General features: G+C 43.6%; 1 protein-coding gene across 1 annotated transcript in view; it reads right to left on the bottom strand.

The window, feature by feature from the left end:
- Window positions 1-1623: 1623 nt before the first annotated feature.
- The window catches only part of ZNF704 (zinc finger protein 704), a 241199-nt gene continuing 221694 nt past the window's right edge, over window positions 1624-21128 (bottom strand). Inside the window, exons 10-11 of the mRNA XM_049632687.1 lie at window positions 15074-15171; window positions 1624-14121 (exon numbers count right to left, since the gene is read on the bottom strand). Coding sequence (XP_049488644.1) covers window positions 14010-14121; window positions 15074-15171 — 210 coding nt within the window. The 3' untranslated portion in view covers window positions 1624-14009. The remainder of the gene's footprint in view (window positions 14122-15073; window positions 15172-21128) is intronic.

Here is a 21128-nt window from a genome sequence, read left to right as displayed (position 1 = left end):
GCTGGCGTCCATGTGGACGTGCACCTGGCCGACGTGTTGCGGGGAAGCATGGGAGAACTCTGACTGTTGGATGTGAATACAGGGCCCAGCTGTTCTGCAGTGGCTTTGGATTCTGGGGAGGAACTGGAGCCAGAAGAGATGAGAATGAACAGCAGCAAACACGTGGACAACAGGGAGGAGATGGGAAGCAGTAATGAGGTGAAGAGCAGCCCACACCTGGTTCAAGAGCAGAGGAAAGGCAATAGGGAACTTAGGACTTACCTGCTTTAGATAAGTCACAATACACTCATATGCTAGTAGCCCCTAAAACACAGAACATCCAGTGGGCAGGGTCAGATGTAGGGGATGCCAGTGTCCATCTGGGCTGAGTAGTCTTGGGCCAGTTGCTTAACTTTTTTGGAAGATACTTCCTTTTGGAGAAAATGAGGGTGACAGTTCCCACACGTAGAGCTGTTGTGGGAACTCAGTGAGATGACCACGTGAAAGCATCTAGCACATTGCCCAGCACACAGTAGGAATTCGGGAAGGATGGTCTTACTTGCTGTTCTACAGCATCTCAGGAAAGGCGAGGGGCTCAGTGTCCCCTGTGCCAAATACAAGGAAATCACAGAGGTTCACTGGCCGGGAACTGAGCTGGGGCTGGGGGCGGCATGAAAGAAAGCAGTGGGTGTCCAACAGCACAGCCCTTCAGTTCTGGAATAGGCCGAACTATAAAACTGTCTCCACTGCACATTCTATTGATGAAATAATGGTGATCAGGAGTAACCAAGAACACATTTAGATGTGCTGTGTAAGCATTTAATAAGGCAGGACATTCTTATTTCAGAAATAATGTTTTTAAGAAGCTGAAAAGAAAATTCTGGTGTTTGGAAGCACTCATTCTGGATCTCTGAGGGTTCCAGTGTTTGAGTATTTTGGCTTCCTTTTGTGGACTACTTCTCTATGCATTGTGACGTGTTACTTTAGGTCATTCTCACAATAGCCCCATTTGTGGAAAATTCTCTGGGCCAGGTGGTAGGACAGGGGTCATAATCCTGCCCACCCCAGCTAGGGATGAGTGGACTAGGAGTAGATAAAGATACTGTCCAAGCCAGGCTAATTAGTTCTCTTCTTTTTCATTATCGTGTCCCACGGTAAGGATGCCACTTAGAAGGGTTAAATCACTTGTCCAGTCATTTACCTTGCAAGAGGCCAAACTTGGATTTGTGCTCAAGTCTGTTGAACTCCAAAGCCTCCTACTTGCTGCGCACATATATATGCTTGGCTCTTGTAGGTGAATATATCAGGTTTTAGTGGACCCAGCGTTGTTCTGGGGTAGGGGTAGGCTGGCTTGGGCTAGAAGAGACATCGCCTTTCGACTAGCAACACAGGGTGAGCAGCTAACTTATCTGGGCAGTCACGGCCAAGGGGATGGGTTTGAATTGTAGTTACAGGGGATGAACTGTAGAAGGAAGGTGTGCCTTCCACGTTCCTAAAGATAGCCTTGATGGTGAACGTTGATACGGGGAAGACATCCCTTTGGTTTTAAATTATTTTTACAACTGTGGTAAAACCTCAAACCCTCGGTGAGCCTTTCTTGGGTATTTAGTTAGTTATTTTTTGCTTAAATAAATAGCCCCCAAATAGAAGCAGGTACACAAAAACTTTTATTAAGTGGAAGTTAGACTCCATGGTAATTAACCAGTTACAAGTGCATTTAAATTCATGTGTGTGGACATTGTAGAAGTCAGAATGGTCTTACTGAAAGTCCAGTGTTCTGGCGTGGCATGTGCCAGTGCAACCCAAGGTAGAACCATACACGCAGTAAGTACAGGTCAACGATGATGTCAGACTACATTGGCAACACCATATTCATTGTTACAGCTAAGCATCACAGAACATGAAAGTCCAAAGACCAGAAGACTATTACTAAATTGATTCTTACTATAAGCCTTTACTTCTACTTCAATGCTTCCATAGGACCAATGCGGCAAATCCTCAACTCTGGGGGGACAGTGCCATTTTTGTATTTTACACTTAAATGGGCCACAGAGACTGTAAACATTCAGTGGTCCTCCTGATGCCCATTGCAGGTAGATGACAGCTGTCCCCGCGGGAAAGTGCAGTTTAGATAGTTTAACTGGTGTGAACATCTTATATTGTAAGTCTTCAAATCTGAAATGTTTCTTCTATTTCAATTAGCACCAGTTTATTTTAAATCTTTTTCCTGGTGTTAAATATTTAGGAAACTTTTTTTTTTTTTTAAATCAACACACAAAGTCCCGAACAATGGAAAGCAAAAAACATTCAAAAAGTTGTTTTAGAGAACAGCATTTAGAAAAACAACATCATTGAAACATTCAACAAATCTATGTACAGTGTGCCAACAGCTGGCAAGGAGCATGGCTGAGGAACAGTCACATGAAAGGTTTATTAACCTGAACCTCCACAGGCTGTATTTACAGTCGGATAGGTATTCAGAAGTGGAGTATCAGAACATCTGAATTTGGCTAAAAATCATATAAAAAGACACGTCCCCATCCCCAATAACTTCTAAATAGGTAGCAAACATATCCAGTATAACCATAAGTACCAGGCTTAGAAGTGCGTTTTTCCATATTTTCCGTATTTCTACGAACAGTTGAGAAACTTTCTCAACGGACGTAGAAGAGAGCCAGAACGGCAAGAGAACTGGAGTTCTTTATTTCAACCTTGTCAGAAGAAGGAAAGAATATGTTTTCATGCTGAGTAACGTAGGAAGTTACTGATTGAGGAGCAAGGATAAATTATTGGAAAAGGTTTCACAGGAATACAAAATCAACAAGAGTGCTGAAGAAACGTGTGTATATTCTATATGGACGTTCCAGACATGTAAAGTAATTATCTCCATGTGATTTTGAAAAAAGCTCAATGATTTGCTTTGCTGGACAGCATTTTAATATTTTGTTCTTTGAAACTGTATAACCCAAACCCTTTGGAGAATAGTTTTTGTTATTAGATTGAGAAGTAAACACAACGGACACAACCTATGCTATGTTTATCCAATGCGATGCTCATTAACCTTATGCAGTTTTGTTTGCCTGCTAATCCAGTGTTACTAGAATATCCACCTTTAAAAAACTGGGCACATTTGTAACAGCCAGCATTTCTCATTTCTGCTTACGGAGTAACATATAAACCATTTCCCATTTATTTACCTTAATGGCTGTATTTGTTTAGAGCCTGAAGTTTCAATGCACTGTCTTTAAAAATATCAGCTGGAAGAATATAGATGGGAGTCCCACATTCCCACAATGTTATGCATTCAAGTTTATTTTCATAATTTGTGGTTGTGATAAGTCTATGAAAAAAATTTACTTGGATTTGATATAAAATACACGTTACTCTTGGAAAATGCATAGTTTGTAGCTTCATACATTCATTCACTAATATTAAAGATTTTTGTAAGCAAGTACTTACCCCCAAATGGTGGTAAGATTGTATTTCAAAAGATCTGTAAAAATTGGATAGCATCGCCACATTGCTTTGAATTAGTGCCCAGTTACTAGTTAACGCCTGTCATTTTACCCCTGGCATCACACAGAAGGGACTCCTTCTTTCTCTTTCGTCCATCTTTACCTGTTTAGCAGGCACTAAAAAGCAATGCTTTCTACTGACAGCATTTCCAGTAAATACCCCATTTGAAATATTTTATAATTTCATTTTAATATTTTAGATTTGGTATAGAAAACAATTTGAAAGATGGCTTAATTTTTAAAAGCAGAGTTTTTTAAAAACCTTATCGTGGACTAAGGGCAACGGAGGGTTTGTGATAACTGTTGTTCTCTTACTCCCCAGGCCCCTCATTTGAAAAAGATGACCGCAGGCCACTTGGCAGTTGCATTTGATGATAGTCATGAACCCTTTGGGACCTAGCGATTTTTTTCTTATCCTGAGTTCTTCCTCTAAGTATATAGATTTTGAGACACGAAACACTTTGGAAACTACACTAGTATCTGGTTATTCCAGAGAGCATATGCTTAAATGGTTGACCATCGTCCAACCGTTAATTACAAAAATAGGAATTCTAGGTCGCGTTGTAGGAAAATATTGATTAATGACATTTTTTTAAAACATAAATAATCCACATTCCTGGGTTATTTTACACCCAGAGCATTTTCAGTTATTGAAGTCGTGGAACATTTGGGGGTATTGAGCTCTTTCCTAAAAATCTAAATCTATTCTAAAGCTTTCTACCAGTGATCACAGAGGTTCCCCAAACAGTCGGGATACTTTGGAAGAAGGGGCTTTGCTATCATCACAGGGCTTGGTCAAGTCACAGTCATTGATTTCCAATTAGCAGAGTATAGGATAAAAAGGCGAAAAAAGCAAAGCAAGGGTTTGTAATCTGCAAAGAGATGCATGCTGTTTTTGGAGGGGGGCAGTTTATAATTCCACTACACTTGTAGATCCCTGAGGGGTAATCACAGCTCTGGCACTGCTGGCCCCAAAAGCTCTACCATTTCCCCCTTTGTCTTGGCCACATGTGCCCAAAGCATGGGAAGAGGGCTCCGCCAGGGTGAGGGGCAAGTGCTTAACAATGAGAACTGGAGTAGTTTTCTCCTTGTGTAAACACCAAGTTAAAACAATTATACCTTGAAGGGGCCACTTTCACATAACAGAGGACAAGTCCATTCTCATGCTGTATAATTGTGGGCGGAGGCCAGGGCCCAGAAAAACTAAATGTGAAGCTCTCTTCCTCTGTCCTTCCATGTTGGTTCTGATCATGCAGCCGGCACACCCCGTGGACGGGCCCAGTGGGCAGGTGACTTGCGTGGAGGCTTTGAGTCCAGGTGAAATGATTAGGTATCTGCCTTGTCATTCTTTCTTGGCGAGTCTGTTCGAGTCTTTTGTGATGAGCGTTGCAGGTTGGGTGCTGACTGACCTGCCGTCTGAATGATCACCCAAGACTGTTCAGACAGATGGAAATTTTTCTCCAAAAGAAGAGGGTCGCCTCACGGAGCCTCCCATATGAGTCGTAGTGATGTTTATCCCCCTGGACCTTAACTGAAGAGTGAGAAATCAGCACAGAAGCAAAGGTGCTTAATCTGGAACTTCTGGAGGCGAACATACATAATAACAGCGTGGCCTCAGTAAGGTCACACCAGTGGACACAAGGAGGTTGCCAAGAATGGGGAAACAAAACTAATCACCAGAACAGGAACTGTTCTCTTTAAGTTCAATTTCTTCTCGAGAGTCCTGGTTTTCCTCTTTAGTCAGAGATGTAGAGAGAATTCAGAAGAAAATAGATGAGCAACTTTTATTATTATTATTATATATATATTTTTTTAAAGAAAATTTTGTTCTTTAATGACTGCTCTCTTGCCTTTTTCAGGAGTTGCTACTTTCTACTGTGGTGAATCTTCTGAATTAAAAATTTAGGGAACTGCCCCTAGTAAGTAAATGTAATAGTTAATCGGACTCAAGCATTGAATTCTTAACATTTTCATAACATAAATAAAGGGGATTCTTTCTTTGGAAGCTGGCAGTTAAAAATTATGTGAATGGCGCCCACTATGAAATAACTTTTTTTTTTTTTAAACGAGGACCTTAATTTGAGCATCGAATTCACAGTCTCTACCTTCTTTCAAAATCTGTAGTTATTTTCTTTGGGAGCCTCAGCTTTCTTCTTGTTCACTCAGCCCCGCCACTGACCTGGCATTGGTGCTAACCATTGCAAAACGGACTTCTTTTCCTGCAGAGGAGGAGAGTCCTCCCCCAGCACTGTATTTCCAGACAAATAATACAAGTCTCATTTATCAAAAAGCCTGTTACTGAAGTAGGTGGCAGGCCATAATGGTTTAGGCCCCTTCTAGCTCCATGACTAAACTTCCCGTGAGTACCCTAACCTCATGATGTGAAGCCTGGCCAACGACAGGGCGAAGGCCTGAAGCAGCCTGTTCATCTCTGGACAGCATTTTAGTCCCTCATGGTGACAGAAATCTCAGGCGTTGACGGTGTTGTTTAAATTGCATTCGTATTTTAACGTGACTTAACCATATTACCAGGTATTTCCAACTTTGAGTTGACAGTACCTGTTGATTGGATCATGAAAAGTTGTAATTTTGAGCTGCTTTAAAATTTTCTGGCATCAATTTGCCTTTAGATGGATAATAAGCGTTGCATGTTAGCAAAATAATTTTTTTTTCCCAAGGAGTCAAAACGTTTACTCAGAACATCACGTTAGCTAAGAAACTCCTGTAATTAACCACTTAGATGGTGGGAACTTAGGGAGTGGGGGCACAGCAGCACCCTAAAGGGATACAGTAGGGAGGATTGAGTTTGCATGTGACCGTGTGAATGAGTATGCTCTTTGTTTCCATGCGGAAAGATGGACTGAAAGGATGGGAACGTGGTGGGTCCCTGGATCTTTTCAGGGTTAGTGTCTGCAAGACTAAGGTCTGAGCCAGTGCTTTCCAAGCGCTTCCCCTCCTCCTTTTGGGCAGTGATAAGGCTGACTCACAGATTTAAGACTATTGTGGGTTGGCCTTGGAGGTGATCCTAAGTATCCCTGTTGTGCCCTGGATGCTTAGGAAGGTCAAATGAAATAGTGTCTCTGAAAGACCCCTACTTTATTATATGTGTGAAAGGGTTAGCGACGATGCCAACACCATCAGGACTCTGGTGTAAGACACAGCCGGAAGTCACTTAGTCCTCCCAAGCAAAAGCAGCAGCTTCTAATTTTTTCCATGACACATTTATTCCCATTTCGTCTTTGCCCTCAGACAAAGATACTAGGGTTCTCTATGTGGAAAAACTCCACTTTGGGGTTAGTGGACATTCTAAAGTACCTACCAGGTCTGAAGCCAGGATGTTGCTATATGGGAGATGAAATAATGGAAATTTCACCCTGGAATGAAGACTCACGAGGCAGGATGGAGCGGGAGGGAGTGTGGAGGGGCTGGCACAGGGCTTTGGCACGAGGAGGCAAAGTGGGCTGTCTTCAGCTGCAGGGGCTCCTGGCTGCCTTCTTGAAGGCATAAGGCTGCTCTTTGCCAGCCCCTCATCACAGTGGTCATGGTAGTGAAAACTGAAGTTGGGATGACAGTTATTCAATCAATGCTTTGAGGCCTGGCCTGGGGGGGAGCTGGATAGTACTTCAGCGTATTTTGATCAGAGGCAAGGCTAGTTTAAGGATACTGTATTTTTATATTCAAGTCTTCCATGAGAATGATTTCTTTGATTTTAGTTGCCCAGATTGTGCCCACAAGTGAGTTTGTGGGGCTGAGGGAGGAAGTTGACCCAATGGCCGTGGAATGTGAGATGTGCCTTCCTCAACATCTCCCATGGAACGCGAGATGAAACCGGTGGCCGAAGGCTGCCATCTGCCCCGTGTGGGTTCTCTTTGGTCTGTACAGTGTTGGCCAAGAATTTGAGTTAGCTGTCAACACTTAAATGTCACGTAACACCGTATTTCCGAGTCAGAAGATCTAGCAGCCCTGGGCCTGATTTCTGCATGGTTCTGATTGTCTGGAGCTGGGTGCCCCATGCAGTGGGTGCATGGGTGGTCTGGCTCACAATGATCTCTACCATTCTGTGGTGTCCCTGTTTTGCCTGATCTGAATCGTTCATTTACAGATACTGCCTGGCTTTTCTAAGGCTTCTGCTATAAACCATTAGGAAGCCTCTATTGAAAAATGAAGCAAGACTCATTTGCTTCAAAACCATAGAGCAGTGAACACTTCTTGGGGATTTAATGCTAACAATGGAGATATTCAAGGGACTATAAAGATAGAGATTTGCAGACTGCCTCATCTCAGAGACCAGGAGCCGAGGCTGTGCGTGGTTTTCCATATCTCCGTGCATTTCTAGTCCTCATGGGTGCACATTCTAAAAGCTATTTGAAAGCAAGGTCTGAGTGACCCTCTGACCACTCCACAGGAGTTGCCCAATGGATATACGGTCATTCTATGCCAGCTTGTCTTTTGATGTTATCTGCATACTGCTAATTAGTTTTTGAGTTACTGACATCTTAGAAAGAGAAGATGCTTTATTTATTTATTTTTTAACAGTGAGTGGGCTAGAAGAAACTGTACAGCATTATGAAATGGTTTTGGCAAAGCTCAAAACTATTTGTGCAGTTAATAGACTCTCCATGGCTCTCTCCCTTGGGAATACAGTGACTTTCTGATCGCAACCTGGCATGTCTGTTCCTCTTGTGAAAAATCAAGCACTTGCTTTGATAAGAAAATTAAAGTTATTTAGTTAGTGCTGAGGAAAAAATTATCTCAAACACCACTGATCACCTAAAAATTCTATCTTTGGGCTTACAATACCATGATTTCAGGAATTACCAGCAAATGATAGTTGCTAGTTAAATGCAGGTTTGTGGTAAGCTGGTCTTTGTGACAGAATCTCATTTTACACTAAAGAATTTAAAGAATGTTTCTCCCATTGCTTACAAGCATATCTATTAATATTTTCCCATTTAAGATACATATGGTTGATTCTTAAAGTGTCTTTTCCCATAATCCTTTGAAAACACACTGGCAATGATAAAAGGAGTAGCTGTTGCTATCTTGATTCTCTTGTAATAATCTTTCCATCTGATCTGCATTTCTACCCTTGCTGCAGAGGGTTAATTGAAAAGATATGCATCAAAAACACTTGCTTAAAAGAGGCATAGCCCTTTGTTTGGAGAGCAGGAATTGCTTATAATATTAAGACTTCCTGTCTGGTAAGTACTGTATTTTAAAAAATAAGCTACAATGTATAAAACCAAGGTCATTTCCCACAAAATGTTCATGTTCTTTGTGATTACAAAACACTGCATCTGTAAAATATTTCCAGTTCTGTTTACTTGAGAAGTACCAATGCTGATTATAAAAGTGTCATGTCTCTCCGAATTGTAGAAGCCTAAAGCAGTATATTTCTTGTCTTATTTGGAAAATTAAGTTATAATTACTATTGTATTTAAGGTTACATTTTGATATAACACATTACCATTGTGATTCTCCGACCCACATGAGAAGTTATAAAACATGAGATTGTCTTCAAAAAAAAAAAAAAGCAACTATTTACAAAATAGGACCAGAAGTAAGATTCCCACTTTGATTTCTGGTCCTACGATAGGTACACCTTTTAAAGCATGTATATCATTGGGTATGGGCTTTTTCAGAGTCACTCACAATAAGCAAACCGGTTGGTCTTAAATGCAGTTTATACTTCCTTGCTCTCTTGGTGTGTATTACATAGTGATACAATTGGTACCTAAAAGTGCTAATCTCATTTTATTTACCAACTTCTGCTTGGACAAGTTACAATGCAAAAAGACACAACGGAACAGTTCCAGTAGAGAGGAATCCCCACAGGTATGAGGAACAGGGAGAGCGTATGTGCCGCTGGTAGGGTTATTTTCTTAGAGAAATGAAATTTCCAGTTGACCCATGTACCCAGCGTCTTCTCCAAAATGATCCACAGCCTCATCCATATTCATGAATTCGGCTCTGTTTCCATTCATTTGTATGCACAAATCCTTCCCTGTCTTCATACAGGTCAATGCTACAGTTGATGTGGGCAATAGAAATTCTACAGGGTCATGAGAAAAAGCAGCACCTTGTCCACAAAAGTCCATGGAAGTTTGCTCCTTAACATGCTATTAATGCAAAGTGCACGTCTTTAACACCTTCGCCTACAGAATTCTGTGTACAGTCATCAACCGGGTGATTATGAAAAGGAACACTGAGGCTTCAGACTCACAATTACATTCAGAAAAAGCCTTACACCAGTCTGTGAATACCCACCAGGGACTGTGCCTGTGGTTCAAATGTCAGCCTTAGACTGCAGGTCAGCTACAAAGAAACCGCTCGTTTCCATAGAGCACTGCTCCTCAAAAAGTTGACATCGTCCACTTCATGTAAATTTGTCTTGAAATAATTATCATGTTCGTTAAAAACAAAAATACCACCCAAACTGTTCTGACTGGGAAAGACTCTAGAGATAATAAAAGTCTTTCTAAGGATCCTCCAGATCTATCTTTCACATACCCTTTAATTTTCCCTGAGGAAATGAATATTATTTACAGTATTTTGCTACTATTCTCAAGGTATCCTCTCCTATATGTACAGTTCTTGCCACCTGCCTCTAAACATTCGCAAGTGAATGCTGCTCTTTTGTTTTCTGGTGAAGCCGGATGAAGGAGGACTCAGATCAGCCGTGCTGGCTACTACGGAACCCAGGGCGGCTTTCAAAAGCGTGGCTTGGTGTGACACCGCAGGCAGCCAACTTAAACGCAGACAATCTTGAAATGGGATCGAGGCATTTTGGTCTCAGAAATCTTTTGCACCATTCGTGTGACTATTTCTTTAAGAAGATTTTGGAAAGCCCAGGAACTGCAACACCCATCATTCTCTACTGAAAGTGTTCGTCTGCAACACAGTTGTGACTGGACAGGGAATCACCTAATAAAGGGCACCCCGGTGCACAGAGCTGCTGACAGGCACTTCACCGCGGAGACCGCACCCGTTCAGAAACCCACTGCCTTCTTCCTGACCCTGGCTTTCACCAACCAGGAGAGGAAACTTTCCGGCAAGTAAGGTGGAGGGAGGTCCGTGCCCACTAGAGATGTGCACGGGAGTGGCAGTTGCTCCTGGAGGGACGACATGACAGCTCCCTCCGAGGTGTCCAGGGACAGTCACCACTGGCCGATCAGCATTAACAAGGTGAGTGGGAGCCAGATGTCCATGGACCTCTTGTGTCTCCTCTCTGGCCTCCAATCCACCCACTTGCTACCTGGGTGTCTTCTCCAGCTTGTCACACTGCTGCCCATAAATTGGGTGCACGTCCTCTGGGAAGGACTAAGGCTTAAAACTACTGCTGGATGATGAACTCTCTTTGCAGCTACCTGAAGAATGCCTGTCCGTTATTATGAAATGCCTTCTTAGAGATGAGAACTATTTTCTGAAGGAAGAAGTATCAAGGGAGAGAAAGGTCAAAAGGCTAGAGCACGCCTTATTTAGAAATACTTTGGGTCCAGAATCCATAGTATGGCCATTCCTTTTGAACAGACAAGTCTCTGAGATCCGTGGGATGGACGGAGCTCTGGTTAACCAGCCAGCATGCTATGGGACTGCCCTTTGCACCCACCCCCTGCCTCCCCCTGCCAAATGAAGACATAAAAGAACGTGGTACCACAGGGATGGCATAAAACGAATGTCGGGCTTAATTTGGCACTTAATTTAGTTCCAAAATATAACAAAATGGCTGTATGTCTTTTTTTTTCCTGTAATTTTGGCTTTTACAATCAGTGCTGTATATTGCAATTCATAGCTTTCTGGGTGGCTTGCAAAGAAGTTAGTCACTTTTTTCCCAAGGCCAGCCAGGTAATTTTGATGGTTCTCTAGTTATTACGTGCCTTGGTACAAAAAACGGATGTCTGTGTGTGCAGGAAGGGACCGACGGTCTGTGCACACCTGTGCCAGAGAAGAAAGTACCCAGAGACCGGGGCCAGTAGGCAGAAAGGAGTCCCCACGTGACTGGGGATGCAGAAGAGTATGTGTAGAGAAGCCTTTAGAAAGGACAAGAAATCCCAGGGAAGATGCATTCAGCTGTATGCTTCTGCTTATACCTGTGCATTGGCAAAATCCCAGGTAAGGACTGAGCGTGGCTCCTCCAGGCCAGAGCTCAGAACGAATCATGTGCTGCATCTCTAGGGCGCAGCCACAAAACCTCCCTCCAGGACAAAGACCTCTCCTTCCCTGTGTCCCAAAGTTCTGGGAGGTGGGGAGGATAGATTTAGCCCCTCATCACTGTAATTGTTTTTGATGAGGGACTTAATTAATCCAAGGATCAAGAGCCAGGGAGATTTGCCGAAGAGAAAAACCTCTGCTCTAGGATTGCATCCCAGCCATCATTTCAGTACATGGAGAACCTGCTCGAGTGGCTCACTGGCTCTGGACTCATTGTGGCCACGGGGCAATCCACCCACAGCTCAAGCCTCCCGGACCAGGCCAGAGGGAGCATCATGTCACAGCAGAGGGTGCCTGTAGGGAAGCAAGAGGACTCCAGGGAGGAGAAAAGACATGCTGGGGTTGAGGATACGAATACACTTCTGCCCTTAAAAAAATATGCCCTTTCCTGGCTGACTTCATAAATACTAAAACACACATTATAGCTGGTGCTGTGGCTACTATTGATTGGAAATCATGAAATTAAACATGATTTTCAATTACCCACGAAGGTAAAGGAAGCTCCTTTCCTGCTCTCTTGAAATACATGTTTTTAAGAGAAAAATAAATGAAGGAGGAAAACAGGATCTCTTTTGAGGAATAATATTTAAAAAGTCACATGAAAGCTTACAAAATAAAATTGCCAAAATCTATGAATGTATAAGTTGTGGCTATTACACTGTGAAACCTCCTTCTATTTCCCTTGCTTCTAAAAGGAAAAGGATTTCTGCTATTCCTAACTGACTTCTTTCAACTCTAAAACAAACGTGTATGTACAATTTCTAAACATATATTAACCTCTCCTCTGTGCAATTTCACTGAACATTCCTATGGCTGATCGTCGGCTCCCCATCCTGACACAGTGCATCCTATAAGGTGCTCTTAATCCTTTGCATAGGTATAGGAGAAGTAACTCTTTAGCAGGGCAATCGAGAGTAGGACAGACAGACAATGAGCGTACATATAGAACGTGACAACTACTCCCTCCCCCACACCACTACCACCAAAACAAACAAACATACTAGGCTAGGAAACCTGCTAAATGCAACACAGTGCAAGCCCTGGTCCTACTAAATTGAGAGATTCCTATACCCACATGCATTTTCCTTTTGGTGTTCTGTACGTTCCCCTCTGAGCAAATTCTAAGCAAACAGTGCCGGTATTTGAATAAGAAAAACAAAGTTTTGGACCTTCCATGTACTCAGATCACGTTTGTATTGTCCATCAACCCATCTCCCAGACATGCTAAAGCATAAAACCTGTGAAAGTGCACTCAGAATGGATGTCGGTTTGCTGACTTCACATGTCTTTCTGAACAGAGGGGGATGTGTTAGGCTGTACTCCGCTGTCTACAGCAAACCTGCTGGGATAGTCGGAATTCTCTACCTGTTCTGAAACCAGCCAGTGGTGGGGTTTTGAGGGACGGCCCGACAACCCACTAACCTGGCAACAGCACTGTCACACAAGCAGTGACAAACGGATCTGTGCTGCGGCTCGTGTTGCATCCCTGAAAGAAGCATCGAGGCTTACCCAGGTGGCTACCTGTGCCAGTCGTTGATAGAGCTGTGACAGGTAGAGAATGAGCCGAGCCACCTCTCGGAGGAAGGGCTTCTTAGAAATCTGAGGAAGACTCCTAGATATTCCCAACGTTACAGCGGGATGTCCTGAACTCAGCTTCAGGGTCTGAGGTCTGCTGGTGATCTCCTTTCAGGTTTATGCCATCTGGGACCCTCCAAGCCACGGTTCGGTCTGGGGCCATTCTTCCAAACACAACAAACAAACAAGACATAGAAGAGATACCCAGAGTGCTGCACTTTCCGGCAACACATCATGATGTGCACTGCTCCAGGAAGTCAAATGGAAAACAGGGAAAATAGTATTCATGATGAAAGCAAGTGTTGTTCTCTGTACAAATGCTACTGAATAATGCGTCGCTTTTTTTTTTTTTTACTATGTCAAAAAATCTCAGAAATGGCATTATTCAGAAAGCTTATCAAAATATGCCTCCTTTCTAGGTAAAAGGGGCTTTGTTGGTTCCATTGCTACGGAAGTCCACAGTTTGCAGACCTAGGCATACAGCAAAAAAAAGCTGACTTTTCTTTTCAAGGAAAAAAAAATAGTTACAGCCGCTCCAGGCTGGATTCTGAGCGGGAGCAGTGGAGGGTGGTGACCTTATTTTTTTGCTGTAATTCCACCAAGTTTCCTGGAAGTGCTTTTCCTGGGCTTCAAGTGTATTTTGTTCAGAAGCAAAAGTGCTTTCCCAAACCCGCAGTGGAAGGCGAGGGCAGCAGGGCCCTGGGCCGCCCGCTTGGTGAGCCTCTCTCCTCAGTCAGTGAACCTCTGGCAGGCTTTCTTCCAGCGGCAGGCTGTGCACCACATGTCTCGGTTCTCCATGCCGTAAACCTTCCGGCACTTCTTGCCTTCTCCCCTGGGCTTTCTGTAAGACAGACAACGAACGTTTATTCTGTGGGACTGATTCAATGGGCATTCATTCTACGGAGGCCTTGAGGTCCCTTGAAAGAGTAAGAAACAATGTTAAGAAACAAAGTAGGGGTTTTTACCAGCTTTGGACTTTAATGTGCTGGATGTTTTCACGGCCACTACACTTAGCTATTACAATTTGCTACCACAGCTCTTTAATTTTTTTTTTTTAATTTTAGAGAGTGAGAGAGTGTGCACAAGCAGGATAGAGGGGCAGAGGGACAGAGGGAGAGACGGAGAGAGAGAGAGAGAGAGAATGAATCTCAAGCAAGCTCCACGCTCAGCTTGGAGCCCAATTTGGGGCTCGATCCCACGACCCTGGGATCATGACCTGACCTCAAATCAAGAGTCAGACGCTTAACTGAGCCACCCAGGCACCCACAATTTGCTACTCTAACTCTTAAGCTTCTACTTGTTCATTTGTGGGCACATCCATTTGGCCATCTTCATAAAATTGAATTAAGCAAGTAAATACAAAAAAATACCAGTAGAGAGGTTTCTTCTTTTACATTTTAAATAGGTACTTTCAAGTGCTCTCTTGCTTTTCAAATTTCTAGCATTCTGGTTAAGGGAATCCTGAGGATTTTCTCCTTGATCTGTACATTAAAAACTATACCTTATAGTTCTGTTAATACAGAGGTTAGTGCAAATATGGCTTTAAATAGACCCAGTAATCACCAGTACCTATTCTGCGAGAAAACTCACTGCAAACTGTTACCACAAAACAATAAATCTTCATTAATAATATCTGGGTGGGGAAAACCAAGGGAACAAAAGAAAGGGTGTTTTGTCCATTCCAGAGAAATTTTATGGAAGATCGTATGTCTGGTTTCTCTCTTCCTTGCTGTTCTTCTGTTTCTCAGCAGATTCCCTCGAGATGGGGAGTGTGGAGCTTCAAGCAGTCATACCTCAGGCTGACCGTCCCTCTGGGTGGCGAGGACAAGACGGTGTGTGTGTGCTGTCTCTGCTCTCCCGTGCCCACCGGACGATTATGCGTTGGTGACACCTGGTAAGTACATGGAAAAGAAAGTTGATGGGGCGGGTTCTCCTCACTGTGCATTTATTTAGCCCTTGCCACATGGGCCATGGCACCTGACCATCAGCCACAGAAATGAAGTGCTTTGTTCACAGAGACACAGGTTAAAGGTGAATTTAAATGCCTCCCCAAACAGGAAAGACTGGACAACAATCAATACTTCAAAAATCTTCATGACTTCATGCGTGCATTCCAGGTTGCCCATAGTAACATATTTTCACTTGTATAATATTCCAAACCTTAAAGTATAGTCTCACCTATTGTAAGGCTTATGATCTACCTTTGAAAAAAGGCAAATAGCTAGAGAGGTGAAGAGAGTTATCTCAAATTAGAAGGCTAGTCAATGGGAATACCACAACGTGGACCTTGGCCTCCTGTTTGCTTTAAGAGATCATTCACACCCCCTAAATAAAGGGCTTCTTGCATGAGACATCCACACAGCAGACTGTAGGATCCAAACAGGAATAAAGTCTAGAAGCAAAGAGCCCAAAAAAGTCAAGAACAGAAGTCATCTATTGACTTTTGAAATACTTACTGAGCATTCGCTACGTGCCAGGTTCGCTGACAATAGTTTTCATTTTCACAACTACCCCACGTGGTAAGTACGATGCTTGTTCCCACTTTATAGATGAGGAAACCAAGGCATGGGGAGGTTAAATAACTTGGCCAAGGTCATGGAACTTGTAATGGCAGGGCCAGCTCTGTGTTGAGCTCTACCTGATGCCAGAGCATGTGTTTCACCCTGTTACACCTCTGCCTCTCAGTCACAATAGCAGGAGGGCCTCTTGTTCTGGATTCCTCTGGCACTTCTTACCCATCCCTTTGCATCACCTGCTCTCATAATGCTAAAGATCTTCCCAGCACCAGGGATTCTCAACAGCTACAAAAAAAGAATTTTTATAAGAAAAGATAAATGGTATTCCAAGTAAATATATGACATTGCCATAAACAGAAGTGCAGACCTTTAATGAATTTAGAAACTTAATTATCTAGACACCAACATGGCCACAGAAGTACCAAAGTACCATGACCGACTGACAGTCATGGGAACATTCCTAAAGCATACTTATAGGACTGAATTTCTCTAGTATAGATACTAGCACTTTTTGTTTTCTTCCAATTCAAAGGAATATACATCAGTATTATTTTCCTAGACATTAATTTAAAAAATTAAAAAGCTAAGTAAAAACCTAGCAGTTTAAACCACTGTTGCTATGATTCTGAATTATTCTGTACCATTGGTCTTTACTGTTTTGCTAAGGCTGGGTAGGAGTGAGGGCCAGAAGAAGTGAGTTAACACACATTTTTTTTTTTTTTAAACAAAAGCTGTGGAGTTCAGTATATGCATTTGATTTAGACAGCTATGTAGGCCTTTCCAGGAGCTGAATCTACCCTCCCCCCACCTACTCCACATCCCATCCCTGACCAGTGTGCATAGCACAGAGGGAGTGAAGGCTTCAGAGTTCACAGCCACCAGAGTGATCTAGAATGTGCTCATATGCATTGTTAAATGGTCAAGACAATTAAAAAAATTTAAAAATTGTAGAATTCATAGAATCTGAAGAATACTGCCTTATTAGCAAGAGAACTAGGAGAGGTTTAGTTGACATGACATCAGCTGGGGATAATGTGGAAGGTTCTAAATTGTGCAGAACTGCCACACCCCTGTTGTGTTGGGTGATATGAGATGATAGGGTGCTCTTCATTCAACAGGTATTTATGAAGTACTTACTATGCACCAGGCACCGTTCTAGATTGTGGGTACCTAGCTGTGAACAATACCAAGTCTCTGCCCCTATAAAGCATACATTCTAGTGGGGAGACAGACAAGAAATACAAACACATAAGATCATTTTAGTGATGAGTGCCTAAAGAAAATAAAATAGGCCAAGAGGCAAAGCATCATCAAGGGAGAGGACGTTTATTTATTGAAGGTGGTGAGAGAAGGCCCCTGAGGGGTTGCCTTTTATCTCCTGGGCACTCTGGAGAAAGGGAGCACAATGGCACAGGCCTGCAGGTGCAGAGTGCCAAGGGGGCCAGGAGACACACGGTGTGCAAGTTGGGGGTGGGAGGGCAGGAGGCGGTAGATTCAGGGCAAGCCTCCTGGCTGGGATGGATGAATTTTAGGTGAATGTCATTCTTTTTCTTTTTTATGTTCATTTATTTTTGAGAGACAGAGAGAAAGAGAGGGAGCGCATGCATGAGTGGGGGAGGGACAGAGACAGGGAGGGAGAGAGAGAGTCTCTCTCCGACTGAGCCAGGCATCCCTGAGTTGAACATCATTCTAAGGGCCAGAGAAGTCATTGGAGAATTTTAAGAAAGAGAGACGTCTGATTAATGCTTTGGCTCCTTTGAGAGTGAATTGGAGACAGTATGGAGAGAAGCCCTGCAGTCTAGTTTAGAGGCTTTTGCACTATTTGGGGGGAAAGAATGTACCGGCGATTTAGACAAGGGGGTGGCAGTGGTGGTGAGAAGTGGCTGGATTTATGGCAGGATCAGGCAGGATCTAGGACTCGGTGAAGGATGGGAAAAAACGAGGACAAATCTTTAGAAGAAACAGGGATGCATCGAGAGGGATCAAGGGGGAGTCCTAGGTGCTGGCCTGGGCAGCTGCAGGGACGGTGGGCCACTTACAGACATGAGAAAACTGGTGGTGTGGTTGGTTTGAGAAGGGAGTGAGGTCCAGGTGTTTGAAAATTCCAGGAACACCGTTTGAGGAATACGGACCGACTGCAGGAATAACCCCTCTCTACAGTCTTTATTCCTGCCGATGGCTTTCTTAACTTGGGAGTTCTGGGCATGTGTGTTATTGTCCTGTCCAGCAGCGACAGACCTGGGTTTTTCGGGGCACGACACAGGAGAAACCAGGACCCACATCACACGCTGGCATGTAGATCCGTTCTGCGTGAGGATCAATATGACCTCACTTGTGGGTTTTTCTCGACAATTTTAATAGCAAGACAGTCACGGTTCAGCTTTTCATTTTAGTGGGGACTGCGGGTGGGACAGAGAGGTGGTGGCCGGTGTAGGGAACTAACGTGTATTTAGCTCTCGCCAATGTGAAAGGCGGGCTACTAGGTGATTTATGATTTCTTTTCATCCTCACAAACCCCTGCAAGGGAGCGCTGTTATCTGCATTTTGTAGATAAGATAATTTAGACTTCGAGCAGGGAGGTGGCCTGCACAGCATCCCAGAGGAAGTAGCAGTAGTGGTAACTTGCCGAGCGCCTGTTAAACCAAGTGCCTGTGAGTGCTATCTGCTTTCATCTCCACAGCGACCCCAGGGTAAGCAGCACCGCTGTCATTTCCACCTTCTCAATAAGGAAGCGGAGAAGTGAAGTGAAGTAAGCCACCCCACGGTAAGTGCCGGGGCGGCACCTGAACACAGGCTGTCTCGTACCGGCTGACGCTGGAGCTGTTCTGAAGGAACTAGTACGGGCCCTGCTCCTTCCGTTCTTCCGTCCTGCCACGCCGCTGAGGGAAGCGTGGTGTGCGCTGAGATAAAGCCCTGCGCAGCATTACTGTGGCCCTCTCTCCCAGTGGTCTCCACTTGTCAATTCTTATCGGTTTTATATCTTAATCATTTCTAAGTTTTATTTGGGGGCATGTTCTATAGAGTACATTTTATTTTTTATTTTTTCTAGAGAACAGATTTTCTTTGGTCCTTAAGGACTCAGCTCCTTACGTGGGCTTCGGCGGAGGTCGTGGGGCAGCGCTTCGTGGGGCTCATCGGGGTGGGGGTGTTTGGTCCTTCCGTGCTTCACACGGGCTGAAGACTCCCGGCAAGACTTCCTTGCTGTGAATGCACATCTCACACAGTAATGCAGTTTCCCACATAGCCTGGGAAGCATGGAGGACTGTATATGCCTTAATCTTTCTGCTGATTCGATATGATTTCAGTTGAAAGAACTTCAGTCTGCAAAAATCATGGCTAATCTCTCTCACAGGTTCAGTATATGTGTGTTATATCAGTCAATCCCAAATAGAGAGAATCCACTTCTGACCTCTGTTTTACAGCAATGAGACACGTCCCAGGCAGCGATGATCGTAAATGCTCCACAGTGTCAGCCAGTGCCAGGCGCTGTGCTCAACGATACAACTCTATGAGGTAGATTACAGTCGAGGACATTGATTAAGAGAAGTCATGTGACCAGCTAGAGGTCACAGTTTGTAAATGCCAGAGTCAGGATTTGCATCTGAGCCTCAAACCAGAGCAATAATAAGAATGTTGTGTCCATCTGTAAACACGTTGGGGAAAGTTCGTTTCTTTGTGGTTTTCTATCTCTCAAATGGAAGAAAACCACATCCTTGTCTTGGTTGTAACCTCTTATAACATACTATTCTGAATTTCTGAATCCTCCTCCATCAAGGTGTTAAGAAAAATACAGGTAAATATCTAACAATTAAGCATTGCTATTTTAGGTTAGGAGACCCTCCTTTCAGCCTGAAGCCTCCAGGAATGGCCTTTATTTTATTTTATTTTTTTAACGTTTATTTATTTTTGAGACAGAGACACAGCATGAACGGGGGAGGGGCAGAGAGAGAGGGAGACACAGAATCGGAAGCAGGCTCCAGGCTCTGAGCCATCAGCCCAGAGCCCGACGTGGGGCTCGAACTCGCGGACCGTGAGATCGTGACCTGAGCTGAAGTCGGACGCTTAACCGACTGAGCCACCCAGGCACCCCAGGAATGGCCTTTAGATAGCAGGTTTGTTAGCTCTTGCTTGCCTGGGCTTGTTATAGACTGCATGTTTGTGTTGTCCCCGCCCCCCCCCCCCCAATTCATATTTTGAAGCTCTAATCCTTTGTGTGCTTATATTTGGATACAGGGCCTTTAAGGAAGTAATTAAAGATAAATGAGGTCAAAAGGGTGGGACCCTGATCCAGTAGGACTGGTGTCTTTATTAGAAGAGATACCAAAGGGCTCTCTTTCTACCCCACCCCCTGCCCCCACCAACAGAAAAGGCCATGTAAGGACACAGTGAGAAGGTGGCCCTCTACAAGCCACGAAGAGAGCTCTCACCAGGCATTGAATTAGCCAGCACCTTGATCCAGGACTCCTAGCCTCCAGAACTGTGAGAAAATACATTTTGGTTGTTTAAAGCAATCCATTCTGTGATATTGTGTTATGGCATTATGGGCAGACTCATACAGGGGCCAAAAACTCTCAGCTTTTTGTCATGAAAAGACAGAGAAAAGAATGTAGATAATTAGAAGAAAAGACGGGGTCATTCGGGAAAAACAGCTCAAAGAATGCTGTAATTAATGAGGCTCTTCTGCCTACCTGTACATTTGCAGCCTTCGGCTAGAAAAGAGTGAACCTCCAGTTACATTTGTAAATACGCAGAACAGCCTTCTCCACCACACCTCAGGGAAGAGGTCTTACCCAGGGAACTTATTAAAGCCCAGTGTTCAGGAAATCTAGTGTAGGCAAATGAATAAATAAAATCCTGCAAACCTTGGGATTTCTCAGAAGGAGATTATTTCCATTCTCTAGGAAGCATATAAAAGCATCCTCCCCCCCCTTCCAGGTCTCCAAGATACCGCGGGGAAAAAAACCAAACCTTAAATGGAGCTGACAACATCAGGGCATTTGTTTTGGGGTACAAAGAGAAATGTGTTCTTTAAAGAGCATTTTATAAAATGGAAACTGCTTTGTTCTTCAGTTTGGATATGGTTGAGGCCGTCACTAACACCAATTCATTATAATTGAAAATGTTTAGAGCTTCTGTCTGAAACCCTTACTACATTAATTTAGAAGGTAGGAATTCATATGCTCTTAAATTCACCCTGGCTCCCCATCTTCTAGGGATGGACTAACTTTCCTGGACAGTTGTTGGCACCTAGTCAGTGGACGTGTGCCAGTCTTGTGTCTGTGTGGCGTGGAGTTGTAAGATCCAGCCTTCAGTCAAAGGAGACACACAGTAT

The sequence above is a fragment of the Panthera uncia genome, chromosome F2 (genome assembly GCF_023721935.1).
Source record: "Panthera uncia isolate 11264 chromosome F2, Puncia_PCG_1.0, whole genome shotgun sequence".
NCBI classification, from domain to species: Eukaryota; Metazoa; Chordata; class Mammalia; order Carnivora; family Felidae; genus Panthera; species Panthera uncia.
Note: the sequence above shows the minus strand (reverse complement) of the source record. Positions and strands in the feature narration are given on the sequence as shown.